We start from the raw sequence: 25,248 nt of genomic DNA on the forward strand, positions 1-25,248 counted from the left end.
CCATAGTAACATCTGACATTTATGTATTGCTGTAATGTTACCTCAGTATACCATAGTAACATCTGACACTTATGTAATGCTGTAATGTTACCTCAGTATACCATAGTAACATCTGACACTTATGTCATGCTGTAATGTTACCTCAGTATACCATAGTAACATCTGACACTTATGTAATGCTGTAATGTTACCTCAGTATACCATAGTAACATCTGACACTTATGTAATGCTGTAATGTTACCTCAGTATACCATATTAACATCTGACACTTATGTAATGCTGTAATGTTACCTCAGTATACCATAGTAACATATGACACTTATGTAATGCTGTAATGTTACCTCAGTATACCATAGTAACATCTGACACTTATGTAATGCTGTAATGTTACCTCAGTATACCATAGTAACATATGACACTTATGTAATGCTGTAATGTTACCTCAGTATACCATAGTAACATCTGACACTTATGTCATGCTGTAATGTTACCTCAGTATACCATAGTAACAGCTGACACTTATGTCATGCTATAATGTTACCTCAGTATACCATAGTGACATCTGACACTTATGTCATGCTGTAATGTTACCTCAGTATACCATAGTGACATCTGACACTTATGTAATGCTGCAATGTTACCTCAGTATACCATAGTAACATCTCACATTTATGTAATGCTGTAATGTTACCTCAGTATACCATAGTAACATCTGGCACTTATGTAATGCTGTAATGTTACCTCAGTATACCATAGTAACATCTGACACTTATGTAATGCTGTAATGTTACCTCAGTATACCATAGTAACATCTGACACTTATGTAATGCTGTAATGTTACGTCAGTATACCATATTGACATCTGGCACTTATGTAATGCTGTAATGTTACCTCAGTATACCATAGTAACATCTGACACTTATGTAATGCTGTAATGTTACCTCAGTATACCATAGTAACATCTGACACTTATGTAATGCTGTAATGTTACGTCAGTATACCATAGTGACATCTGACACTTATGTAATGCTGTAATGTTACCTCAGTATACCATAGTGACATCTGACACTTATGTAATGCTGTAATGTTACCTCAGTATACCATAGTAACATCTGACACTTATGTAATGCTGTAATGTTACGTCAGTATACCATATTGACATCTGGCACTTATGTAATGCTGTAATGTTACCTCAGTATACCATAGTAACATCTGACACTTATGTAATGCTGTAATGTTACCTCAGTATACCATAGTAACATCTGACACTTATGTAATGCTGTAATGTTACCTCAGTATACCATAGTAACATCTGACACTTATGTAATGCTGTAATGTTACGTCAGTATACCATAGTGACATCTGACACTTATGTAATGCTGTAATGTTACCTCAGTATACCATAGTGACATCTGACACTTATGTAATGCTGTAATGTTACCTCAGTATACCATAGTAACATCTGACAAATAGGTCTAATAACACTGAAGCAGCAGACTTTGTGAAAACCAATACTTGTGTCATTCTCAGAACTTTTGGCCATGGCTGTACTTATTTAGCCAACAAGAAAATCGCATAATTCATGACACAAATAACATTTTCATGAAGCTCTCAGTTATAGCCACAATTTCTCCCATTTTACATGATTTCAGCAGCAAATGCAATGAGAACAAATGAAACTGTTAGTGTCCAATCAATGTAAAACAGATTGTGAAAACTGCAAATGATCAAAATTACAGCAACATAATTAAGTATAACAATGACAAAATTATGTAATCAACATACAGCTAACACAAGCAAAACTGTCCATGGAGAAACTGCTACAATAAGCCGAAAGTGCTCAGAGCCTTGTACATGGGGAGCCGTGTATAATACAGAGACATGTTACACTCAGAGCCTTGTACATGGGGAGCCGTGTATAATACAGAGACATGTTACACTCAGAGCCTTGTACATGGGGAGCCGTGTATAATACAGAGACATGTTACACTCAGAGCCTTGTACATGGGGAGCCGTGTATAATACAGAGACATGTTACACTCAGAGCCTTGTACATGGGGAGCCGTGTATAATACAGAGACATGTTACACTCAGAGCCTTGTACATGGGGAGCCGTGTATAATACAGAGACATGTTACACTGCTAGGGCAAAGGAAATGCTACAGAGAGACCGCTCCATGCACTACTAGAGTGACCCCTGCTGCAGCTCCATGCACCTGGGGGAGAGGGCACCTGGGGGAGAGGGCATAGGCAAACGCAGGGAAGGGGGGAGAGGAGGGGGGGTTCCGGCTTATTGTGATCGCCTGGTCCTGTATATGGAATTATTACATACACTATAGCTCGTGTGACTTATATTATAGCTAGTTAAGTGCTAATTATACCCTCTTCATGGTCTGGCCACACTTGCTTTAAAATCAAGCATTTGGAAAACCCTCTTTAGAAATCGGCGTTTGCCCCTGGAGGGGTCCCTCACCATTTCCTATTCTTATAGGGAAGTGTCTCTACCCAAGTCCTTCTGACTGCACAGGTCTAGGCTCCTGACAAGGTCCACCAGGGGTTACTCAGGACACCCCTACGTGATGAGATGGAAAATCTAATACACACGGCGACAATAACACTACTAAAATCTTTGTTATGATTCTGTCTGCTACAATCAAGTTCTTGTATTTGTTCTCGGATTTACCTTGTTGCCTGGCCTGCAGGTTAGTTTTCCTGTTTGTCTTGTGAAAGGTGCATGTCAGCTGATTGCATTCCCTCCAGTCAGAATGCTTCTAGCCTCAGCTGACATAAGCAACCAATTAGAGACTTGCAATCCTTACGTGTACCTTGTCTGAATTTTGTGGGGTTACCATCGTTGGCGATATAGCAAATGGGCATCGATGTTTACCAACTATGCAAAGGCTGACCATCAATGGTTTCACCAACCGATGTGCATCCCTGTTCTTTGACTGACTGGACTGTGGGCCAATCAGAGCCTGGGGGTGGGGCTTCACAGGTGCTGGGGGCGGAGCTATATTTGTTGTCCCAGCACCTTGTAAAAAAAATAAATGCAAATATTTTTGCCTTGCCATCGATGGAGGGAAACCAACTAGTTGATCCCCATCGATGGTACAAAGTATTCAACATCGGCCATAAACCATCGATGATTATGAATAATTGATGGCCGATGGTCATCTCTATAAGTCATTCTGACTCCTAGCAAGTCACAGCCTGACTTTCTAGCTCCTGCTTGCTTCAAGCTATTGCTATCCCTGGCTCTCGAGTGTGGTCCACAGTTCCTGGTGATTGAATCCTGCCTCGCTGTACCACATTGACAAAATTAAATGACAATCGCGACATCAAACCCCTGTGCTGCCTACATCACTAGAGAAGTGGGCAGCACGCGGGAAACTCTCCCAGACTCACGAAAAAGTGGGCCAATTCTTCCTTCAAAATTAAGGACTTTCGCAGACATTTTGGGACAGTCGGCACGCATGCCTTTACAGTGTTCCCATGATTAGTAGCCGTTCTGTAGAATGTCTCTGTAGTTGTAGATACTCGGAATTAAGCATAGCTATGCTCTTGCTGGCCGCTAGCTTTAGCAATCAGGAAACTTTGCCTGATTGGCGGATTTGGTGATTAGACCTGCCACCTTGTCTGTAAGGATTGCAGCTCTGTCCGTCAGCGTGGCAGCTTGCTCTGTAACACTGGTGGCTCTGTCTATCGGGTGTACAGCCCTTCTCATCTTCTATATTCTTCTAGAAAGTGATAATCTCTCTACTCTTCTGCCTGGAACTAAGGACCTCATTCAGAGTCGGTCGTTGCGGCCGCTCGGTCGTACGCTACCGATGTTTGCTAAAATTTGCAATCCGCGTGCACAAACTGTTACAATAAGAAATTGCTCTCTCCTTGAACCAAGCCAGGTCGTTAGTTTTGAGTGACAGGATGAAGCGTTTGTGGGTGGTAACAGGGGAAGGTGCTTGTGAACGGGGGAGTGGAGATCCGAACACAGGCATGCCTGACTGTGCAAACGGCGTTTTATGGGAGTGCATAATTAACTAAGTAGTGTCATGGCACATGTGACATGGGAGGTTTATACACTGACTTGATCGTAGTGCTTAAGAGAGGGTATGGTCAACCTTAAGCTCTACGACCAGTTCCGATGGTTCTAGATGGTCCTGATTAATCCTTATATGCCCGGAGATGACGTGTATTGCGAACGAGAAGGGGGCGTATTTTTAGTCTTCCGGCCGCATCCTCCCCTCACTCGTCCAGCTAACGATCCCATCTTAACGACGCAACTTGCGAGCGCTTCATTTGCATATCCGGCCCCTTTTCCCTAACGACCGAGCGGCTGCAACGACCGACTCTGAGTGAGATCCTAAGACTCTTGATCATATTACTCTTACACTGACTCTGTGTCCTGTGTTCCCAGCTCAGTGCTGTGCTGTCTGTCTGATCCTCTGTTCAGCTCCTGGACTCTCACACATGCGGCATCACAAGGACTGTGTGTTTCTCTTTGCTCCTTTAAGGTGTTGCCGGATGAAACCATCTATAGCGGCAAAAATACAACAAATATCACTATCAAGGGCGCTGCTTTTTTCCAGGTATCCCCTGAAAAATGGGTGTGCTTGGGGAATATGCCGCAAATATTTAATGATAAATAGGCCCCTAAAGAAGAGGGGCAGACTGGTGACGTGGAGGGGAGAGACGGTGAACGAGGAGGACAGTGGTAGAAACAAAAAAGAACAAAGAGGCGCCATCGGGTGAAGTAAATAGTGCACAGAATATAAAATTGTATGACGGCGCAATATACTGTATTACGGGTTTATTGTTGCCAAAAAGAAATAAAATTATATCAGGAGAGATCACCCAACTATACCCATATACATAGTCTAGTATACGAGTATTTCACACAAATGATTGAAGAATATAAAAATATATACATTTCCCGTACATTGAAATAGAATATATGAAGCTTACACAAGTCTGCAAAATCTGATTAACCGAAAACTCTCTGACTGGCAAATTCCAGAGGCATTGGGTGCGCTGATTTCAGACATAACTAAGATTTTTCTATAGGACGTAAGAATTTTTCTGAAAAATTTATGTAAAGATATCTGTATATCCAGTTTTTTTATTGTTATTATTTTATTATTATTATTATTATTATTATTATTTTATTACAAAAAGCTATAAAATATTCTGATGTACAAATTGTAACAGAACCATGTTACAATGTTTCTTACATTTACAAATCCTTATTCTGTTTATTCTTTTCCCTTCAAAGCTTTGTCTGGTGCTTTCTCTGTGCAGCATCCAACATTAGTCTTCCATCATGTTGTCGTTCCATCTCCTTTATGTCTTGGTGGAATATTTTTCTTGCTCCTCACTAACAGCTCCAAGGTTCCAGGAAAGTATTCCAAGTGATTGTTCAGAGAGTGCACTTCCCTGCTCCTCCAAACAACCTACTGCTTTCTGTTTTTCTAGCATGTTTTCCACAATTTTACTTGTTGTTGGGATCTTTAAAGTTCCCCAAGCACTTCTTTACAACTTATTCCAAGCATCTCTTTCAACAGTTTCTATATTTTTTTTTTTTAATTCATTGGAGTAGATGTACGAAGCCTTGGAGTGAGATAAAGCACAAAACAAACAGCTCCTAACTGTCATTTTTCAAGCACAGCCTGTAACATGACAGTTAGGAGCTGAGTGGCTGGCAGATTATCACTCTCCAAAGCTTAGTACATCTCCCCCTATATCACGCTCCACTTTATCGCTCTCGAAGGCTTAGTACAGTGTATATCTCCCCCATTGTGTGTTAGGAGTCTGTTATGTCCTTTAAAAATACCTTCTTTCAATATGGCATCAGACAGTTCTGGGAACTTTTTACTTAGATACATAAAACACTGTCCTTCTTTTGGCAAAGCTTTTACAAACTGCTTCATGAGTCCTTGGCCCTCATTCAGAGCCGCTCGCTAGCGGCAGTACGCTCGTTCCGAGCGATGTTCGCACATCTGCGCATGCGTACGGTTTTTAGTACGCATGCGCGAACCAGTCAGTGCGGCCGAAAATCGTTTGTACGCTATATAGCGAGTGCCTGCTATTTTGAGTGACAGAATGAGGCGTCTGTGGGTGGTAACAGGGGAAGGTGCTTGAAAACGGGCGAGTGGAATTCGAACGCAGGCGTGCTTAAAGGTCAAAACGGGCGTTTTAAGGGAGTGCATAATTAATACAGCAGCGTCATTGACCACGTCACTTGTTTTTTTTTAACTCAGAACTGCTCGCAAAATAGCGGTTGAAAAAACCAACCACAAGAATAGCGAGCAGTTCATAAGCTGTACGATGTACTCGATTAATCTAATAAATAGCGGACATGACGTATGGTGCGAACGGCCAAGGGGCGTTTTTATCAAATAAACGAGCGTATGTTTTGCTCGCTCGTTCAGACTTAGAGGTGTGAACAGACTGCAGTGTGCGAACGGATCATTTGAATAGCCACCCCTTGTTTTTGAACGAACGATCGCAAATAGCGAACGGCTCTGAATGAGGGCCCTAGTCTGTTGTGAAGAGGGTGTAGGAGGGCTTTTTGTGGATCAACCAAATTCCAGGTTTAAAGCCCTGCTTGGCCATTGGTTTTCAATCGAGTGTTGGCCCTTCGCTTAGCTCTCTCATTCGCTCAAAAGGAGCATGTGTACTTTGTGTATCGTCCTTACTATGCAAGGAGCATGGACATTATCTTAAGATCACCACTTGTCATCCTTCTGTGATTGCTGTAGTTGAGCTTCATGAGAACTCATTAATGATAACAGCCGGCCGCTGTCACTTACAGACCCCCATGTCTTCTGTTTATTCCAAAAATAACAGGTTTTTCAAATGATACTAAATTCTGTAAACAAAGAGGCTACAATTTAAATAATAGGTTAATAAGAATAGACAACGTTCTAGGAAAATGAATTTTGTTGAAAAATGGTACGTGATGGAATTTTTTATATTAGTTTTTTTTTTACTGAAAACTGCACCCAAATATCTATGGAAAAGTCTGAACATTTTTCAAACAATTTCCCGTTGTAGACCTGTGTTATCGAATAAGTCTCAGGATTCTAATACAGGCATAAATTTCAGACTCCCAAGTACCTCATAGTTTGCAGGAGACCACCCAGAAAGGTATCAGAGTAGCTAGGTCTGAGAGCAAAGTCTAAGGCGCTGACGCGTTTTGGCCAGGCTGGTATGAGCTGCCAGACTTCACCAACTCTAGCGGCACCAACCTCCTCCTATGCCACTTTCCTGTATTTCTTTTTCTCTTTCACTATATCAGCCACAGTTTTGGAAACTGTAATGTCTCATCCTTCCACCTTACCGCTCATCCTTCCACCTTACCGCTCATCCTTCCACCTTACCGCTCAGGCATGCTGGGAATGTCCTGTATTGTACTGCCCTGCCCCCTATTGCTGGTCTCTACTTCTATTATATACTAATTCTGAGTCGCACGCAGCAGCACATGCAGCAGCGTTTATTGGCGGTCGCCCCTTTGTGAGTTTATGCAAATGCTGCTACAAACACCTTCCCTTTTGTACATCCATCCAGCGATGTGCAAGGTGTGACGCCCACGTCAAGCATCTGTGAACGCTGTAACACCGCTTTTATACCGTCATTGGTCGCACCATTGAAACCTGCATCAGCCCTTTGACAGGTGCAGTTTCTCCGTCTGACCATGGCCTCCTACGCTTGTAGCTGAACGTCTGTGTACAGAGCCGCTTGCATGGACACGCCCATAACACGTCCAGTCTACGGATGATTTTTCTGTGCACTACCAGTCACTGCCCAGCAAAGCCCATCACTCTTCCCTCTGTCCCGTTCGTAACATCACCTTTGTGCATACCCTCTGTGTAACGCATGCGCCATAACGGTTTTTAGACATTTATGCACATGCGCAGTTGAAAAATATCACTCAACTACGTGAATTTCTGCCTTATGTCCAACTCCTTATCAGGCACCCAGCGCATTTTATGCGATGCGATGTATTTAGTAATAGTTTCCAGAGAGCATGTTGTAGCCAATACATGAACCCCATGTGAAGGTGGCAAAACCCTTTACATGGACCAGTGAAACTTGCCGTCGTGGCTTTAAGAGGAAATGGTTATTTAACCCAGACTTCTTTCTAAGAGGTGCTACCTAACAACCAGTCATAGCACCAGCATTAGAAGATTGAGAGTCGAGAAAGGGAGTGAAAGGCGTCATGTTGACCTTTCTTAGTACTTCTAAAGTGCTAGGTCACCCACTAGTTCCGTACCTAAATAACATCCCTAAAGTGTCCAGGACACAGCTCCCATCAGTACCGGCAGTGGGGTTAGTGGCACAGTCCTCTAGAATCAGGACTGCCCTCCTAAACCAGGACAGGTGGGAGTATGGCTAATTTCCGTAATATAAAGGCTCTGTCCTACCCTCAAACAAGCACCCCACATAATAAGGCTATATATTAGCAGTATTGGAAGTACGAAAGTCTGTGTCTCTGGGAACTGAGGAAGAAATTAACATTTCATGAGATAACAGTTAATCAGTTTCCCTTCAACGCTGCAGACTGACAGGATAATCAAATGAGAGCGAGCAGAAGGATGTGAGCAAACTCGTTAATTCTCCACCATCTGATATAGGGACCCCCCTGAGACAGAGCGTATCTGCGCAGAAGAGATGTTCTTTATCTTGGGAGCGTTCCGTTTATCTTGCAGGAGGTAGAATAGAGGATTCAGCAGTCTGTGCACTTATCTATCCAGTCTCTGATAGGGAGAACGCTCTATAGTTGCTGCAGATTATTATGCGTTCCCAGTGGTTAGAACGGACAGTCTCTGTTCACCAGTGTTAAGTTTCTCACCTCATTCCTCACTGTCTTTGTAGAAAAGAATAACATTTTGCAGTCAACATTAGATTCATAGAAAGGACAAAACGGATACATGCGAGAAATGTGTGTACGATGCCTTTAACGCTTAACCTAGGAGAAAAACAGGACCCTGGGGTCCCTCTGTCATATGATTTCAGGTCTTCACATCTGTAAGAACTTGTGAGGCCCTTATCACCTTTCTAGGGTTATGGTTTATTACAGGGATTGTTTTCATTTTGCCCTATACAACAGAAGGTCTCCACCGATGATCCCTTATCTGCCTCTTCCCTTTGCACGTGGAAGTGTATTTAACAAGTACTTTTACTGCCACAATACTTTTTCTGTTATTGACCTCCTTGGAGGACAATAATAATCTTATTATGTAGCAATGTAGGGGCGACTCTGGTCCTCTGCTTCTCAGGTGGTGCAGTCTGGGTCCCTGGCCTGTGGTAGACTCTGGTCCTCTGCTTCTCAGGTGGTGCAGTCTGGGTCCCTGGCCTGTGGTAGACTCTGGTCCTCTGCTTCTCAGGTGGTGCAGTCTGGGTCCCTGGCCTGTGGTAGACTCTGGTCCTCTGCTTCTCAGGTGGTGCAGTCTGGGTCCCTGGCCTGTGGTAGACTCTGGTCCTCTGCTTCTCAGGTGGTGCAGTCTGGGTCCCTGGCCTGTGGTAGACTCTGGTCCTCTGCTTCTCAGGTGGTGCAGTCTGGGTCCCTGGCCTGTGGTAGACTCTGGTCCTCTGCTTCTCAGGTGGTGCAGTCTGGGTCCCTGGCCTGTGGTAGACTCTGGTCCTCTGCTTCTCAGGTGGTGCAGTCTGGGTCCCTGGCCTGTGGTAGACTCTGGTCCTCTGCTTCTCAGGTGGTGCAGTCTGGGTCCCTGGCCTGTGGTAGACTCTGGTCCTCTGCTTCTCAGGTGGTGCAGTCTGGGTCCCTGGCCTGTGGTAGACTCTGGTCCTCTGCTTCTCAGGTGGTGCAGTCTGGGTCCCTGGCCTGTGGTAGACTCTGGTCCTCTGCTTCTCAGGTGGTGCAGTCTGGGTCCCTGGCCTGTGGTAGACTCTGGTCCTCTGCTTCTCAGGTGGTGCAGTCTGGGTCCCTGGCCTGTGGTAGACTCTGGTCCTCTGCTTCTCAGGTGGTGCAGTCTGGGTCCCTGGCCTGTGGTAGACTCTGGTCCTCTGCTTCTCAGGTGGTGCAGTCTGGGTCCCTGGCCTGTGGTAGACTCTGGTCCTCTGCTTCTCAGGTGGTGCAGTCTGGGTCCCTGGCCTGTGGTAGACTCTGGTCCTCTGCTTCTCAGGTGGTGCAGTCTGGGTCCCTGGCCTGTGGTAGACTCTGGTCCTCTGCTTCTCAGGTGGTGCAGTCTGGGTCCCTGGCCTGTGGTAGACTCTGGTCCTCTGCTTCTCAGGTGGTGCAGTCTGGGTCCCTGGCCTGTGGTAGACTCTGGTCCTCTGCTTCTCAGGTGGTGCAGTCTGGGTCCCTGGCCTGTGGTAGACTCTGGTCCTCTGCTTCTCAGGTGGTGCAGTCTGGGTCCCTGGCCTGTGGTAGACTCTGGTCCTCTGCTTCTCAGGTGGTGCAGTCTGGGTCCCTGGCCTGTGGTAGACTCTGGTCCTCTGCTTCTCAGGTGGTGCAGTCTGGGTCCCTGGCCTGTGGTAGACTCTGGTCCTCTGCTTCTCAGGTGGTGCAGTCTGGGTCCCTGGCCTGTGGTAGACTCTGGTCCTCTGCTTCTCAGGTGGTGCAGTCTGGGTCCCTGGCCTGTGGTAGACTCTGGTCCTCTGCTTCTCAGGTGGTGCAGTCTGGGTCCCTGGCCTGTGGTAGACTCTGGTCCTCTGCTTCTCAGGTGGTGCAGTCTGGGTCCCTGGCCTGTGGTAGACTCTGGTCCTCTGCTTCTCAGGTGGTGCAGTCTGGGTCCCTGGCCTGTGGTAGACTCTGGTCCTCTGCTTCTCAGGTGGTGCAGTCTGGGTCCCTGGCCTGTGGTAGACTCATCACACTGGTGAATTATATGGTTCCTTGGTAATAATAACACATTTTTGTGTTTTTCGCAGATGGTGGTGGCGTGTAAACGGGTGCTGGCGGTGCAGAAGTTACAGCCTTGGCCGCAAGTCAGCCTGTCAACGGGCTCTTCCGAGAAGTCTTTGGCCAAAGTCGAACCTGCCCACAGTGATGACTATGATGACCTGGACCAGAAGATCCTCCAGTTATGTGGTAAGTACCACGTCTTCCCCGCAGCCCTGTTATTACATGATAGATTCTACTGGGAATTACTCCGTGTATGATATTTCATGAAACATTGAAATGAATCCTAATTACTGGACTTACAGTATCAGAGGTATACACATGCGGGGCATTATCTATCTATCTAATGTGTGCCTGCGGTGTTGCAAAATCAGGTTAAGGAGTGCAGTTTCCAGGCGTAAACGGGCGCACTTTGCACGCAGCAGCCAATCCGTATCGCACCAGCCTTTTACAAGTAACAGCAGCTAAGTTTTATTTGTGTGGCAAAATAAACAAAATCCTAAAAATGTATCCTAGCCTGTCTGGCTCTAACTAACCAGAAGTCTCCCTCTCTAAGGGGCCCATTTATCATTGTATAATCGGGGGGTTATCCACAAATATTAAGTTTCCCCTGGATGTATTAAGGAGGGACCACAGCAGGTATCTCCGATATCCCGCCATTCCCGCAGGCAGCTGCATCTCCCATAGGTTTCCATGGGGATGCAATGCTGCCAGATTTACCAACATCTGGAATCCGATGCATTCCTTATTTTGGGCCTCGCAGCTAACGCCATCTGAAGCCTATGGGCTACACCGTGCATAATTAGCTGGCCTGCAATGGCGGGCGTGCATGTGCAGTCAGCGAGACTGCGCAGCAGCCCCGGCACTGGCCGGTAGCTCTCCAGGCACAACGCAGGAATGGGCTCCATTCGAAGCCGGTGCCCCTGCATGTGCCGAATAATACATCCGGGTGCTATGATCAATGCGATCATGGGCGGTAATGTCATGCCCAGATTGCATTGCAATAGCAATCATTAATAAGTGGGGGCCTAAGGGTGGGAGGACCTAATGTCCAGCTCACACAAAACAGAATTTAAATAAAACACTTACATAAAGCCATAGCAGTTTCTCTCAACAGGTCTGCCAGCCTGCTTCCCAGGTAGTGAGAGACTGCCCAGAGAAACTGACACAATTTATCAGCCTCTCACAGGTGGTCTGGCAATCAAGGCTTCTAATCAGCTATCTATCTACCAGACAGAAGCTGGGAACCTGGGGTATATATATCTAACATTGTCAGGTGAAGTGAATATCACTGATTGTCAATTACACCTTTCAAGGGGTGGGATATATTAGGCAGCAAGTGAACACATTCTGTTCTTGAAGTTGTGTTGGAAGCAGAAAAAATGGGCAAAAGAAAGGATCTGAGCGACTTTGACAAGAGCTAAATTGTGATGGCTAGACTATTGGGTCAGAGCGTCTCCAAAACGATAGGTCTTGAGGGGTGTTCCTGGTATGTAGTGGTTGGTGCCTACCAAACGTGGTTCAAGGTAGGAAAACTGGTGAACTGACAACAAGGTCATGGGCGCCCGAGGCTTATTGATGCGTGTGGGGAGGGAAGGCTAGCCCGTCTAGTCCAATCCCACAAAAGAGCTACTGTAGCACAAATTAATGAAAAAGTTAATTCTGCCTATGATAGACAGGTGTCAGAACACACAGAGCATCACAGCTTGCTATATATTGAACTGTGTAGCCACAGACTGGTCAGAGTGCCCATGCTGACCGCTGTCCACTGCCGAAGGTGCCTACAAGGGGCATGTGAGCGTTTGAACTGGATCATGGAGCAATGGAAGATGGTCTGGTCTGGTCTGATGAGTCACGTTTGGACAGATGGGTGTGTGTGAGTCGAACTTGGGGAAGAGATGTAAACAAGGCAAGCCAACGAAGGCAATGTAATGCTCTGGGCAATGTTCTGCTGGTAACCTTGGGTCCTGCCATTCATGTGGATGTTATACCACCTACCTAACCATTGTTGCAGACCAAGTACAGCCCTTCATGGCAGCAGAGTTCCCTGATGGCAGTGACCTCTTTCAGCAGGATAATGCGCCCGGTCTCCACACTGCAAATATTGTTCAGGAATGGTTTGAGGAACATGACAAATAGTTCAAGGTCAATTCCCCAGATCTCAGTCTGATGGATCATCTGTGGGACGTTCTGGAAATTCAAGTCTGAGCCATGGAGGCTCCACCTGGCACCTTAGAGGGCTTATAGGATTTGTTAGTGACATCTTGGTGCCAGATACCACAGGACACCATCAGAGGTCTTGTGGAGTCCATGCCTCGGGGGGGTCAGAGCTGTTTTAGTGGCACAAGGGGACCTACACAGTATCAGGAAGGTGTTATGGCTGATCTTTGTATATTGTAATAATAAATTTTGTCTGATGTTCCCCCTCCACCCAGAGAATAAAAAAATGTTTGCTTTCAAGGGACAGCCTCAGTTACTTCAAATAGATCATCAGTATATACTTCATTCTAGTTCACTCATTATACTAACAGAAACCAGTGATGAAACTGCTATCCTGGAGATACTTGCACTTCATAAATAAGGAACTCACACTTTGCCGGCGATATATAACGTCTGTGGAGTTATTGCCGGCAAAAACAATGTTAGGGATAACGAATCCTTCTTGTTGGTGAGAGCGCAGTTTAGTTATTTGGATGAATTGGCCCCTAGGTAAGAAACAATGAATAATGTTATGGAAAATCCACTTTTTTGTACACACTGACATTAAGGAAAATCTAAACCTAAAATAAAAGAAATTATACTTTTAAACGAGGTAAATGTCTCTTTAAATTGTTCTAGTAGTATAATGATTGTTTAATGAATACAAAACCACAAGGCATTGCGTTAATAAATTATATACATTATTACGCCGTCGGTGCTTTGCATTCTTTATACCTTTAATCTCTTTTCCCTTCTTCTAATTTAACTTTATTTCATTGTTGCAATTTAAATAAAAATATATTAATATTTTAATGTAACATTAAGTTCCTTCACAGTCTCCTCTGAAATATAACACTTATATGTCCATAAATAACCTGGGTGTGTAATGTCAGACGTTTTTTGTAATAATTGTTATACGGCTTACGGTACACTATTAACTATTTGAGTTTAGAAGGATGTGATCGTCGCCAGTGTGCAATTTACGTAACTATGATTAATCAAAAAACGCACTTTTTAAGTTTTTATATTTATTTTTTATTTGCCCCTATTTAGTAACCTGTGTCTGGAAATGCTCTTATCTCTGTGATAGGCCTGAAATACACAACACGTACAGAATGAGCAGCGATTTCTGAAATAACCAATAAAATGCGCCATCCACACCCCTTTATATCAATAACACAGAAGTAACACTTGCTTCTCCACCGCTCCGCAACACTAAAAGCGCCTGTAATCCGAGGACCGCCCTCGCTCTGTCCTCCAATCAGCTTCTGCTCCTCCGTAGGGGCCGCTGTCTTGCACAGCACATCCCTGCACTATGGCAGAAATCTGGGTGCACCTGGGCAAATTCTGTATGAGGGTGTGATGCTTCCAGAGAGTACATCTTGTGCTGCCTCTCATGCCGGTTTGTGCAATTCATAACTCAGTCCCTTTTGCATTTAAACCAAATAAATAAGAGAGAAATTTGGCAATTCGCAGTTTTTGTGATACAATGATATGTTTTCTTTCATTATAATGTAAAGATATTATTCACATTTTAAGGATAATTATTGTGCCGCCCAGCTTTGTGGGGACGTGTACTCATAACAATGGGGGCATGGACACCGCACTTACTCCCCTCATTCATTGCTGCGCTCTCCATCTCGCCACTGCTCCGCTATGCAGATTTCCAACCCTTCCGACGTGTCTTCTCTGTATGGCAGAGCTGGTGTCTATGGGTCGGATTCCGCAAGATCGCAACTGCGAATGCAATAGTGATTTCGCACGCAGTCTCTCCGCGATATTATGCTAATCCCCTGCGATTGCTGTATTACCGCAGCACTACATAAGGACGCCCACCTTACCTTACACACATCCGTAATGTTTAGTAAGACTGCGACACCATCGGTAAGTGCTGCTGTGTTCTCGAGCTGCGTACGGCATCACGGTGCTTCGGTTATGCAGGCCCATGCAATGGCGCACTAACGCACTGGCACGCCCGCTTTTCCAAACCTGATTCAGAGGTGGGCACTCAATTCCATCGTGGCTGCGACTTCGTACGCAGTGGCACCGAGAACTTGTGCTAATGCCGCGGTTGCTGTCCTTTGTACAGAGACGCCCGCCGGCCACATCTCTAATGCGACGCACTACTAGACTCCTCAGCAATCCGGTGCTGCTCACAATGTCCATCAGATAAAACACGTCCGGGCCAGTGATACTGCTGCGTACATAGACGCTGCCGCTGGCTGTGACTCGCCCACATATCGCTCGCGACACACCTGCGTTTGATTAGCTACAGAGCGACGCATGAGCAGCGCAAAATACATCGGCCAACTGCACAGAAGTCGGCATAGCGTCCACCTATGTATCGGGCACTTTGTGTTTATTCATTTATTATGTGGCCGCTTGGTGCTGGCATCTGCCCTAATAAATTCTAAAGCTGCATACACACACAACGATTTTTTTAATGATTATCGTTAAACGCTATCGTTTAACGATAATCGTTTGCAAAAATCGTTCACTTTCTGAGTCAAACGATGAACGATTATCGTTCACGCGCGTTCACGTTTGTAGTTCAGTCAGACTTGTCAACTCAATGATTTTCATTAAGGGAATATGCAAAAATCGTTTGTAGGTCATAAAAATCGTTCATTATACATTAAAAAATCTGACAGATAATCTGACAGAAAATCGTTCATAAAATCATTGGTAAGAAAATCGTTGTGTGTGTATGCAGCTTTACCAGTGCTTTGCAATCACTCAGATCAGCTGTTTGGTTTTTAAAAAGTATGTTACCCATTTCCATCCAGCAAGCAACATATTGTTCTTACATTTCTGCATCATGGAATTTATTACTGTTAGCAAAGATTTAGATGTAATGACTTGATTGTATTTTGTATTCCCTGGATGGGGGATGTTGCTCAGTGATGCCTAGTTTATGGTAGGGGACTGCTTGTGTTTACACAAACCCAGTGCCAAATTTCTTCTTTGATTAGTGAGCATTTGTGCTCAGCTGTAGCATGTCTCTATCAGACTTTCTTTAAGTTCAGAATCAGTATAGAGGCAGCCGTGTATTATAAGCACTAAGGCCCTCATTCAGAGGCGGTCGCAAAAAGCGATCGCTCTCTCTGAATGAGGGCGGCTGCTACTTTTTTTTTAAGTGCGGCCTCCTGGTCGCTAGCTAAGCTGTGGGTCAGCACCCGCAGCTTAGCGGCCGACCAGGGTGATGGTCACGATGGTCAAGACCATCGCGACCATTGGGGCTTGCGATGGGACCCCAAGGTTGGGTCTCGGCAACCGCAAGCCCCAGGGAGCGTCCTTCTCTGATCGAGCAGGAAACTCCCCACTGACATCACTGCTGATGTCAGTGCGGCAGCCCACAAAACAGCAAGCGTTCCGTCAGGAAGACTTCCGTTTGTGTAGTCTCCCCCCCTCCCCGCCTACAAAACGGGCCGAGCTGTCGATCAACATCGTCAGCCGGCCCTTTTGTAGTGAGCTCCAGAGCGAGAGAGTTTCTCTCTCGCTCCAGGGCTTGCGCATGCGCAGTGCGGCCGCTGTGCGTGCGCAGGACCAAAACATCGAGCCGGTTGCGAGCGATCAGCGCTTGCGACCGACTCTGAATGAGGTCCTAAGTGTGTTATAACACAAAGTGTAATTTATATAACAGTTAAAAAACAGTTGAACAAACATTGAACAACATCTACGACAAGGTAATTACAGTATCATTCCTTAACAGTAGTTTGAAGTTTGTGTGTTGTACATTTTTGAATGTTTTGAAAAAATTTATCAAAAACATCTATTAATGATCTCACTCCATGGAATCATCTCTAAAGCTGGCCACACATCTAAAGATTATCTGTCCAACCAGCCAACTAGGTGATTGGTTGTAATGAGAATCTGGTAATGTATGGGAGTAACTGATGATCAGCAATTTGCTCCTAAATGCCAGAAAACAGATGAAAATGACGTCAGACAAGTTTGTTAAATGTTTGATCTAAACAATTTGTTCAAACAACAGTTTTTGTCCAATTTCCGGCGTTTGGGAGCAAATTGCTGATTGTCATTTGCCTTCATACCTTACCAGATTTTCATTCCAACCAATCAGCTAGTTGGCTGGTTGGACAGATAATCTTTAGATTTGTGGTCAGCTTTAGACTACTACATCCTTTACTCTCCCTGCAACTCATCCTTCTGTACATATTTCTGCCTCATTACTTTTCTCTCCTCTTACAAACACATATGAGCTTTTAACTTATCTATACACATTGATAATAACATCTGCAACCTCTCACCATAAAAAGCATTCAGACAAATCCCACAAATATATTTCTATCTCTCTCCTGTTGCTTCTATTAGCTGGTGACATCTCCAAATCCAGGCCTGACCAACATGCCACACCCACAATGAGCTATAAATCCAGCTATCCTCATAAACATTGCGTGCCTCTCTTCACCCTCCAAGTCACTAAAATGTGCCTTATGGAATGCACGCTCTGTCTGCAACAAACTAACATCCATCCATGACCTCTTTATTTCAACTAACCTCAACCTTCTGGCAATAACAGAAACATGGCTCCCACAATCAGACACTGTCTCCCCTGCTGCACTTTCACATGGTAACCTATACTTCTCACACATCTCCAGGCCTGGTAATTGTAAAGGAGGTGGGGTAGGAATATTACTCTCCCAATCTTATACATACACAGTTCTCCCACAGGTATCTTCACTCACATTTACATCATTTGAAGTACATTCTATCAGGACTTTCACCCCTTTCTCTCTATCTATCGCCCACCTGGGCCACCTCAACAATGTCTGGCTCATTTTTCAGCCTGGCTCCCTTACTTCCTATCCTCAGACATCTCTACCATCATTATGGGTGATTTCAATATCCCCATTGACAGTCCACAATCTCCTCATGCCTCCAAACTACTCTCTCTAACCTCCTCTCTTGGTCTCTCCCAATGGACTGACTCCGCTACTTATCAGGAGGGCCACTGCCCTGATCTTGTATTTACCAGACTATGCTCAGTTTCTGATTTCACTAATGCTCCTTTCCCTCTCTCAGATCACAACCTTATCACCTGCACACTCTCCTCCATTACATCAACCTCAATGTCAGTGAAATCAACCAAACCTCCTAAAACCTGCAGAAATATTAATGCAATTAACTTTCAACAACTATCTACCTCTCTACAACAACGACTCTCACCAATTTCTACATTCACTTCTCCTGAGACTGCTGCATCACACCTGAACCAGACCCTAGAACTAGCCCCCGATGAAGTAGCTCCAGGTACCCTTCACACTCCACGTAGACTTAGATGTCAACCGTGGCATTCTAACTTAACAAGGCATCTACAAAAACTCTCACGTAAAGTAGAACGGCAATGGCGAAAGTCTCGCACTCCATGTGACTTCCTCACATATAAGACTATCTACAACTCTTATCGTACTGCTCTGGACACTGCCAAACAAACATATTTCCAATCTCTTATCTCTGCTCAAGCCTCTAACCCCAAGCGACTTTTTAATACATTTAAACTGCTTCTTACCCCTCCCTCACCCAAGCCAACTGCTACTATCTGTGCACAAGATATTGCTTCCTATTTCAAGGACAAGATTGATAATATCCAAAATGAAATGGTATGTTCTTCCTCAGCTAGTGACCTACTCAATTCCCCATCTGAACCCTCTGGCACATTCTCTTCATTTGACCCCACAAAGAAGATGAAGTATCTACACTCTTCTCATCCTCCTACTCTATTACCTCTCCTCTAGATCCTATACCCTCAAAAATCATTAAAGCTCTGTCTCCTGTGCTCATCCTAACCCTAACTAAAATCTGTAATCTCTCTCTCTCTCTCTCTACTGGCATCTTTCCATCACTGTTCAAGTATGCAATGATTACTTCCATTCTGAAAAAAAAAAATTCTGACCCTAACACTCTCTCAAATTACCGTCCCATCTCCCAGCTCCCATGCCCCTCCAAGCTACTGGAGAGACTTGTCTACACCCGCCTTACACACTTTCTTAACACCCACAACTTATTGGACCCACTTCAGTCTGGCTTTCGTTCCCAGCACTCTAGAGACAGCACTGATTAAGGTATTAAATGATCTGGTCACTGCCAAGGCTGGGCTAAAGGCCATTACTCACTCCTAATTCTTCTAGATCTCTCTGCTGCTTTTTTACACTGTTGACCACTCTCTCCTCATACAAACACTACAATCCCTAGGTTTTAAGGACACAGCTCTTTCTTGGTTCTCTTCCTACCTGTCTGATCGCTCTTTTTCTGTTCGTTTTTCTCATTCTGCCTCCTCTTCGCTACCTCTATCAGTTGGAGTACCGCAAGGCTCTGTCTTAGGTCCTTTGCTATTCTCAATCTACAGTATACCACCTCTCTTGGCAAACTAATCCGCTCTTTTGGATTTCAGTACCATCTGTATGCGGATGATACTCAAATCTACCTATCCTCCCCACATTTATCACCATCTGTATTGGTCCGTGTCACTGAATGTCTTTCTGCCATTTCATCTTGGATGTCATCTCGCCACCTAAAACTTAATGTTTCTAAAACAGAATTAATTATATTTCCACCGGCCAATAACAGTTACCAACCTGATCTCTTGATCACTGTTGATAACTCGACCATCCACCCCGCCCCACAAGCTCGCTGCCTTGGTATCATTCTTGACTCTGAACTGTCCTTTGTTTCCCACATTCAATCTGTCTTAAAATCGTGTTACATACAGTACATTTAAAAAACATCCAAAATTCGACCATCTCTCACACAAGACACTGCAAAAACTCTAATCCATGCACTCATTATTTCCCGCATTGACTATTGCAATAGTTTCCTTACTAGTCTTCCCAAAAACAGGCTATCGCCATTACAATCCATTATGATTGCAGCTGCAAGGCTTATCTTCTTTGCCAAACGTTCATCGTCTGCTGTCCCGCTCTGTCAGTCCCTCCATTGGTTGCCGGTTTTCTACCGTATTCAATACAAAATACTGTTACTTACACATAAGCCCGTTAACCGAATTACACCAACATACATCTCTTCACTCATCTCAAAATATCTCCCAACCCGACCTCTCCACTCGGCACAAGATCTGTGTCTCTCATCCCCATGCATTACTTGCTCCCATTTACGGTTACAGGACTTTCTTCGGGCTGCACCCACTCTATGGAATGCCTTACCACGCACAATAAGACTTTCCTCTAGTCTCCAATCCTTCAAGCGTTCCCTGAAAACTCACCTCTTCAGGCAACCTTATCAGATTCCAGAACTGACTACATAACCTTCATAGCTTCCATGTCTTATTACATCCCCTCTCACAGTCCACACATAACCTCACACATTGTTTCTCACATCCTCATGACATTTGGCCGACATTCCTTTGTGACTGGATCATGCAGCCAACCAAGAAACTCTGCATTCTGGCTGGAACAAATTACAATATATAGCACCTATCCTTGTGTATCAATGCCTATTTCCCTATAGATTGTAAGCTTGCGAGCAGGGCCTTCCTACCTATATATCTGTCTGTTATTACCCAGTTTTGTTATGCGCTATATAAGAAACGTAATAAATAAATAATAAATAAATAAATAACTGCCCTAATGCCCAGACACCTCCAAGATTTGAATGTTTGTCCCTGTAAGTGCCCCAGTTTTTTTTCCATTAATACCCCTCTGTCCTATTATTCTGTATATTGGATGCAGTAGTCCTTTTATAATAACATAATATATCCCATTGTGTACGGGGTTGCTATGCTTTCCGCCCAGGCGCCACTATGTGTGAATGTGATGTAACACGGAGTTTCTGCACGTTCTATTCCAGTACCAGAGACTATTGCCGTCCCGACCAGCTCAATAACCTGACGGTAACCTAAAGCCCTGGTATTACCTCCTCTTGAATGGCTGCAGCCGAACCCCCCCCCCCCATACTGTCTCTGGTATCTGTAATTCTACCTAGTTACATGTGGCTTGTGTGTAATGTTACACGTTTCTGCCCTGTGCACAGTTGTATGTTACATGTAGACTGGACACATGCTTGTTCTAACATAGATTTCTGTCTATTTTACAGGGGAACTGTATGACTTGGACGCAGCATCTCTGCAACTTAAAGTTATTCATTATGTGAGTACTGTATTGTTTAACCTATTCAGCGTACATACTGTACATGTGCTGCTATTATTATTGTTTTACTGTCATTCCAAACATACGTGTGCTGCTATTACTATTGTTTTACTGTCAAACATACAATTTCTCAAACTTTTATTGAAAATATGTTTTTGGGTCTTTTTTGTTTAAAATTTTTTCAACTAACCCACAAGCCAATTATTATTACAGACCTACTGTATATGCCCCAGTGTTTGGCTAAAATACATTGTAGTTGGTGAATGGCAAATAATTAGTCCATAATTTAAAGACATCAGTGTAATTCTCAGCATTAATACCGATCACTGTGTCCCTCTGCTGGCTCCTTTTCCACGGGTGCAATTTCCCCACAACAACTGGAACATAATACAGATTTCAGGACCTATGAATAGTAGCAGAGCCGTACGTAGATGTCATAGTGCCGGGCTTCTACTCTCTCTCCTACCCCCCTTCCCCCAGCGCTTCTACTCTCTCTCCTACCCCCCTTCCCCCAGCGCTTCTACTCTCTCTCCTACCCCCCCTTCCCACCAGCGCTTCTACTCTCTCTCCTACCCCCCTTCCCCCAGCGCTTCTACACTCTCTCCTACCCCCCTTCCCACCAGCGCTTCTACTCTCTCTCCTACCCCCCTTCCCCCAGCGCTTCTACTCTCTCTCCTACCCCCCTTCCCCCAGCGCTTCTACACTCTCCCCTACCCCCCTTCCCCCAGCGCTTCTACACTCTCTCCTACCCCCCTTCCCACCAGCGCTTCTACACTCTCTCCTACCCCCCTTCCCCCAGCGCTTCTACACTCTCTCCTACCCCCCTTCCCCCAGCGCTTCTACTCTCTCTCCTACCCCCCTTCCCCCAGCGCTTCTACACTCTCCCCTACCCCCCTTCCCCCAGCGGTTCTACACTCTCCCCTACCCCCCTTCCCACCAGCGCTTCTACACTTTCCTACCCCCCCTTCCCACCAGTGCTTCTACTCTCTCTCCTACCCCCCTTCCCACCAGCGCTTCTACTCTCTCTCCTACCCCCCTTCCCACCAGCGCGTCTACACTCTCTCCTACCCCCCTTCCCACCAGCGCTTCTACACTCTCTACTACCCCCCTTCCCACCAGCGCTTCTACACTCTCCCCTACCCCCCTTCCCACCAGCGCTTCTACACTTTCCTACCCCCCCTTCCCACCAGCGCTTCTACTCTCTCTCCTACCCCCCCTTCCCACCAGCGCTTCTACACTCTCTCATACCCCCCCTTCCCACCAGCGCTTCTACTCTCTCTCCTACCCCCCCCTTCCCACCAGCGCTTCTACACTCTCCCCTACCCCCCTTACCCCAGCGCTTCTACACTCTCCCGTACCCCCCTTCCCACCAGCGCTTCTACACTCTCTCCTACCCCCCCCTTCCCACCAGCGCTTCTACACTCTCCCCTACCCCCCTTCCCCCAGCGCTTCTACACTCTCTCCTACCCCCCTTCCCACCAGCGCTTCTACTCTCTCTCCTACCCCCCCTTCCCACCAGCGCTTCTACACTCTCTCATACCCCCCCTTCCCACCAGCGCTTCTACACTCTCTCCTACCCCCCTTCCCACCAGCGCTTCTACACTCTCTCATACCCCCCTTCCCACCAGCGCTTCTACTCTCTCTCCTACCCCCCCTTCCCACCAGCGCTTCTACACTCTCTCCTACCCCCCTTCCCACCAGCGCTTCTACACTCTCTCCTACCCCCCTTCCCACCAGCGCTTCTACACTCTCCCCTACCCCCCTTCCCACCAGCGCTTCTACACTCTCTCCTACCCCCCTTCCCACCAGCGCTTCTACACTCTCTCATACCCCCCCTTCCCACCAGCGCTTCTACTCTCTCTCCTACCCCCCCCTTCCCACCAGCACTTCTACACTCTCCCCTACCCCCCTTCCCCCAGCGCTTCTACACTCTCCCCTACCCCCCTTCCCACCAGCGCTTCTACACTCTCTCCTACCCCCCCTTCCCACCAGCGCTTCTACACTCTCCCCTACCCCCCTTCCCACCAGCGCTTCTACACTTTCCTACCCCCCCTTCCCACCAGCGCTTCTACACTCTCTCATACCCCCCCTTCCCACCAGCGCTTCTACTCTCTCTCCTACCCCCCCCTTCCCACCAGCGCTTCTACACTCTCCCCTACCCCCCTTCCCCCAGCGCTTCTACACTCTCCCCTACCCCCCTTCCCACCAGCGCTTCTACACTCTCTCCTACCCCCCTTCCCACCAGCGCTTCTACAATCTCCTACCCCCCTTCCCACCAGCGCTTCTACACTCTCTCCTACCCCCCTTCCCACCAGCGCTTCTACTCTCTCTCCTACCCCCCCTTCCCACCAGCGCTTCTACACTCTCTCATACCCCCCCTTCCCACCAGCGCTTCTACACTCTCTCCTACCCCCCTTCCCACCAGCGCTTCTACACTCTCTCATACCCCCCTTCCCACCAGCGCTTCTACTCTCTCTCCTACCCCCCCTTCCCACCAGCGCTTCTACACTCTCTCCTACCCCCCTTCCCACCAGCGCTTCTACACTCTCTCCTACCCCCCTTCCCACCAGCGCTTCTACACTCTCCCCTACCCCCCTTCCAACCAGCGCTTCTACACTCTCTCCTACCCCCCTTCCCACCAGCGCTTCTACACTCTCTCCTTCCCACCAGCGCTTCTACAATCTCCTACCCCCCTTCCCACCAGCGCTTCTACACTCTCTCCTACCCCCCTTCCCACCAGCGCTTCTACTCTCTCTCCTACCCCCCCTTCCCACCAGCGCTTCTACACTCTCTCATACCCCCCCTTCCCACCAGCGCTTCTACACTCTCTCCTACCCCCCTTCCCACCAGCGCTTCTACACTCTCTCATACCCCCCTTCCCACCAGCGCTTCTACTCTCTCTCCTACCCCCCCTTCCCACCAGCGCTTCTACACTCTCTCCTACCCCCCTTCCCACCAGCGCTTCTACACTCTCTCCTACCCCCCTTCCCACCAGCGCTTCTACACTCTCCCCTACCCCCCTTCCCACCAGCGCTTCTACACTCTCTCCTACCCCCCTTCCCACCAGCGCTTCTACACTCTCTCCTACCCCCCTTCCCACCAGCGCTTCTACACTCTCTCCTACCCCCCTTCCCACCAGCGCTTCTACACTCTCTCCTACCCCCTTCCCACCAGCGCTTCTACACTCTCTCCTACCCCCCTTCCCACCAGCGCTTCTACTCTCTCCTACCCCCCTTCCCACCAGCGCTTCTACTCTCTCTACTACCCCCCCTTCCCACCAGCGCTTCTACACTCTCTCCTACCGCCCTTCCCACCAGCGCTTCTACTCTCTCCTACCCCCCCTTCCCACCAGCGCTTCTACTCGATCCTACCCCCCTTCCCACCAGCGCTTCTACACTCTCTCCTACCCCCCTTCCCACCAGCGCTTCTACACTCTCCCCTACCCCCCTTCCCACCAGCGCTTCTACACTTTCCTACCCCCCCTTCCCACCAGCGCTTCTACTCTCTCTCCTACCCCCCCTTCCCACCAGCGCTTCTACACTCTCTCATACCCCCCCTTCCCACCAGCGCTTCTACTCTCTCTCCTACCCCCCCCTTCCCACCAGCGCTTCTACACTCTCCCCTACCCCCCTTCCCCCAGCGCTTCTACACTCTCCCCTACCCCCCTTCCCACCAGCGCTTCTACACTCTCTCCTACCCCCCCTTCCCACCAGCGCTTCTACAATCTCCTACCCCCCTTCCCACCAGCGCTTCTACACTCTCTCCTACCCCCCTTCCCACCAGCGCTTCTACTCTCTCTCCTACCCCCCCTTCCCACCAGCGCTTCTACACTCTCTCATACCCCCCCTTCCCACCAGCGCTTCTACACTCTCTCCTACCCCCCTTCCCACCAGCGCTTCTACACTCTCTCATACCCCCCTTCCCACCAGCGCTTCTACTCTCTCTCCTACCCCCCCTTCCCACCAGCGCTTCTACACTCTCTCCTACCCCCCTTCCCACCAGCGCTTCTACACTCTCTCCTACCCCCCTTCCCACCAGCGCTTCTACACTCTCCCCTACCCCCCTTCCCAC

General features: G+C 46.9%; 1 protein-coding gene across 4 annotated transcripts in view; it reads left to right on the forward strand.

Annotated features, from left to right (window-relative positions):
• PDE2A (phosphodiesterase 2A) overlaps nt 1-25,248 on the forward strand; it is a 794,043-nt gene that overhangs the window by 547,652 nt on the left and 221,143 nt on the right. For all 4 annotated transcript variants that reach the window (XM_088461174.1, XM_088461173.1, XM_088461172.1 and 1 more), the window contains 2 exons: nt 10,885-11,044; nt 21,125-21,177. In XM_088461174.1, the coding sequence (XP_088317300.1) occupies nt 10,885-11,044; nt 21,125-21,177 (213 nt within the window). The remainder of the gene's footprint in view (nt 1-10,884; nt 11,045-21,124; nt 21,178-25,248) is intronic.

Source organism: Taudactylus pleione, unplaced genomic scaffold (genome assembly GCF_031769625.1).
Source record: "Taudactylus pleione unplaced genomic scaffold, aTauple2 ptg001023l, whole genome shotgun sequence".
In the NCBI taxonomy this organism is placed as follows: domain Eukaryota; kingdom Metazoa; phylum Chordata; class Amphibia; order Anura; family Myobatrachidae; genus Taudactylus; species Taudactylus pleione.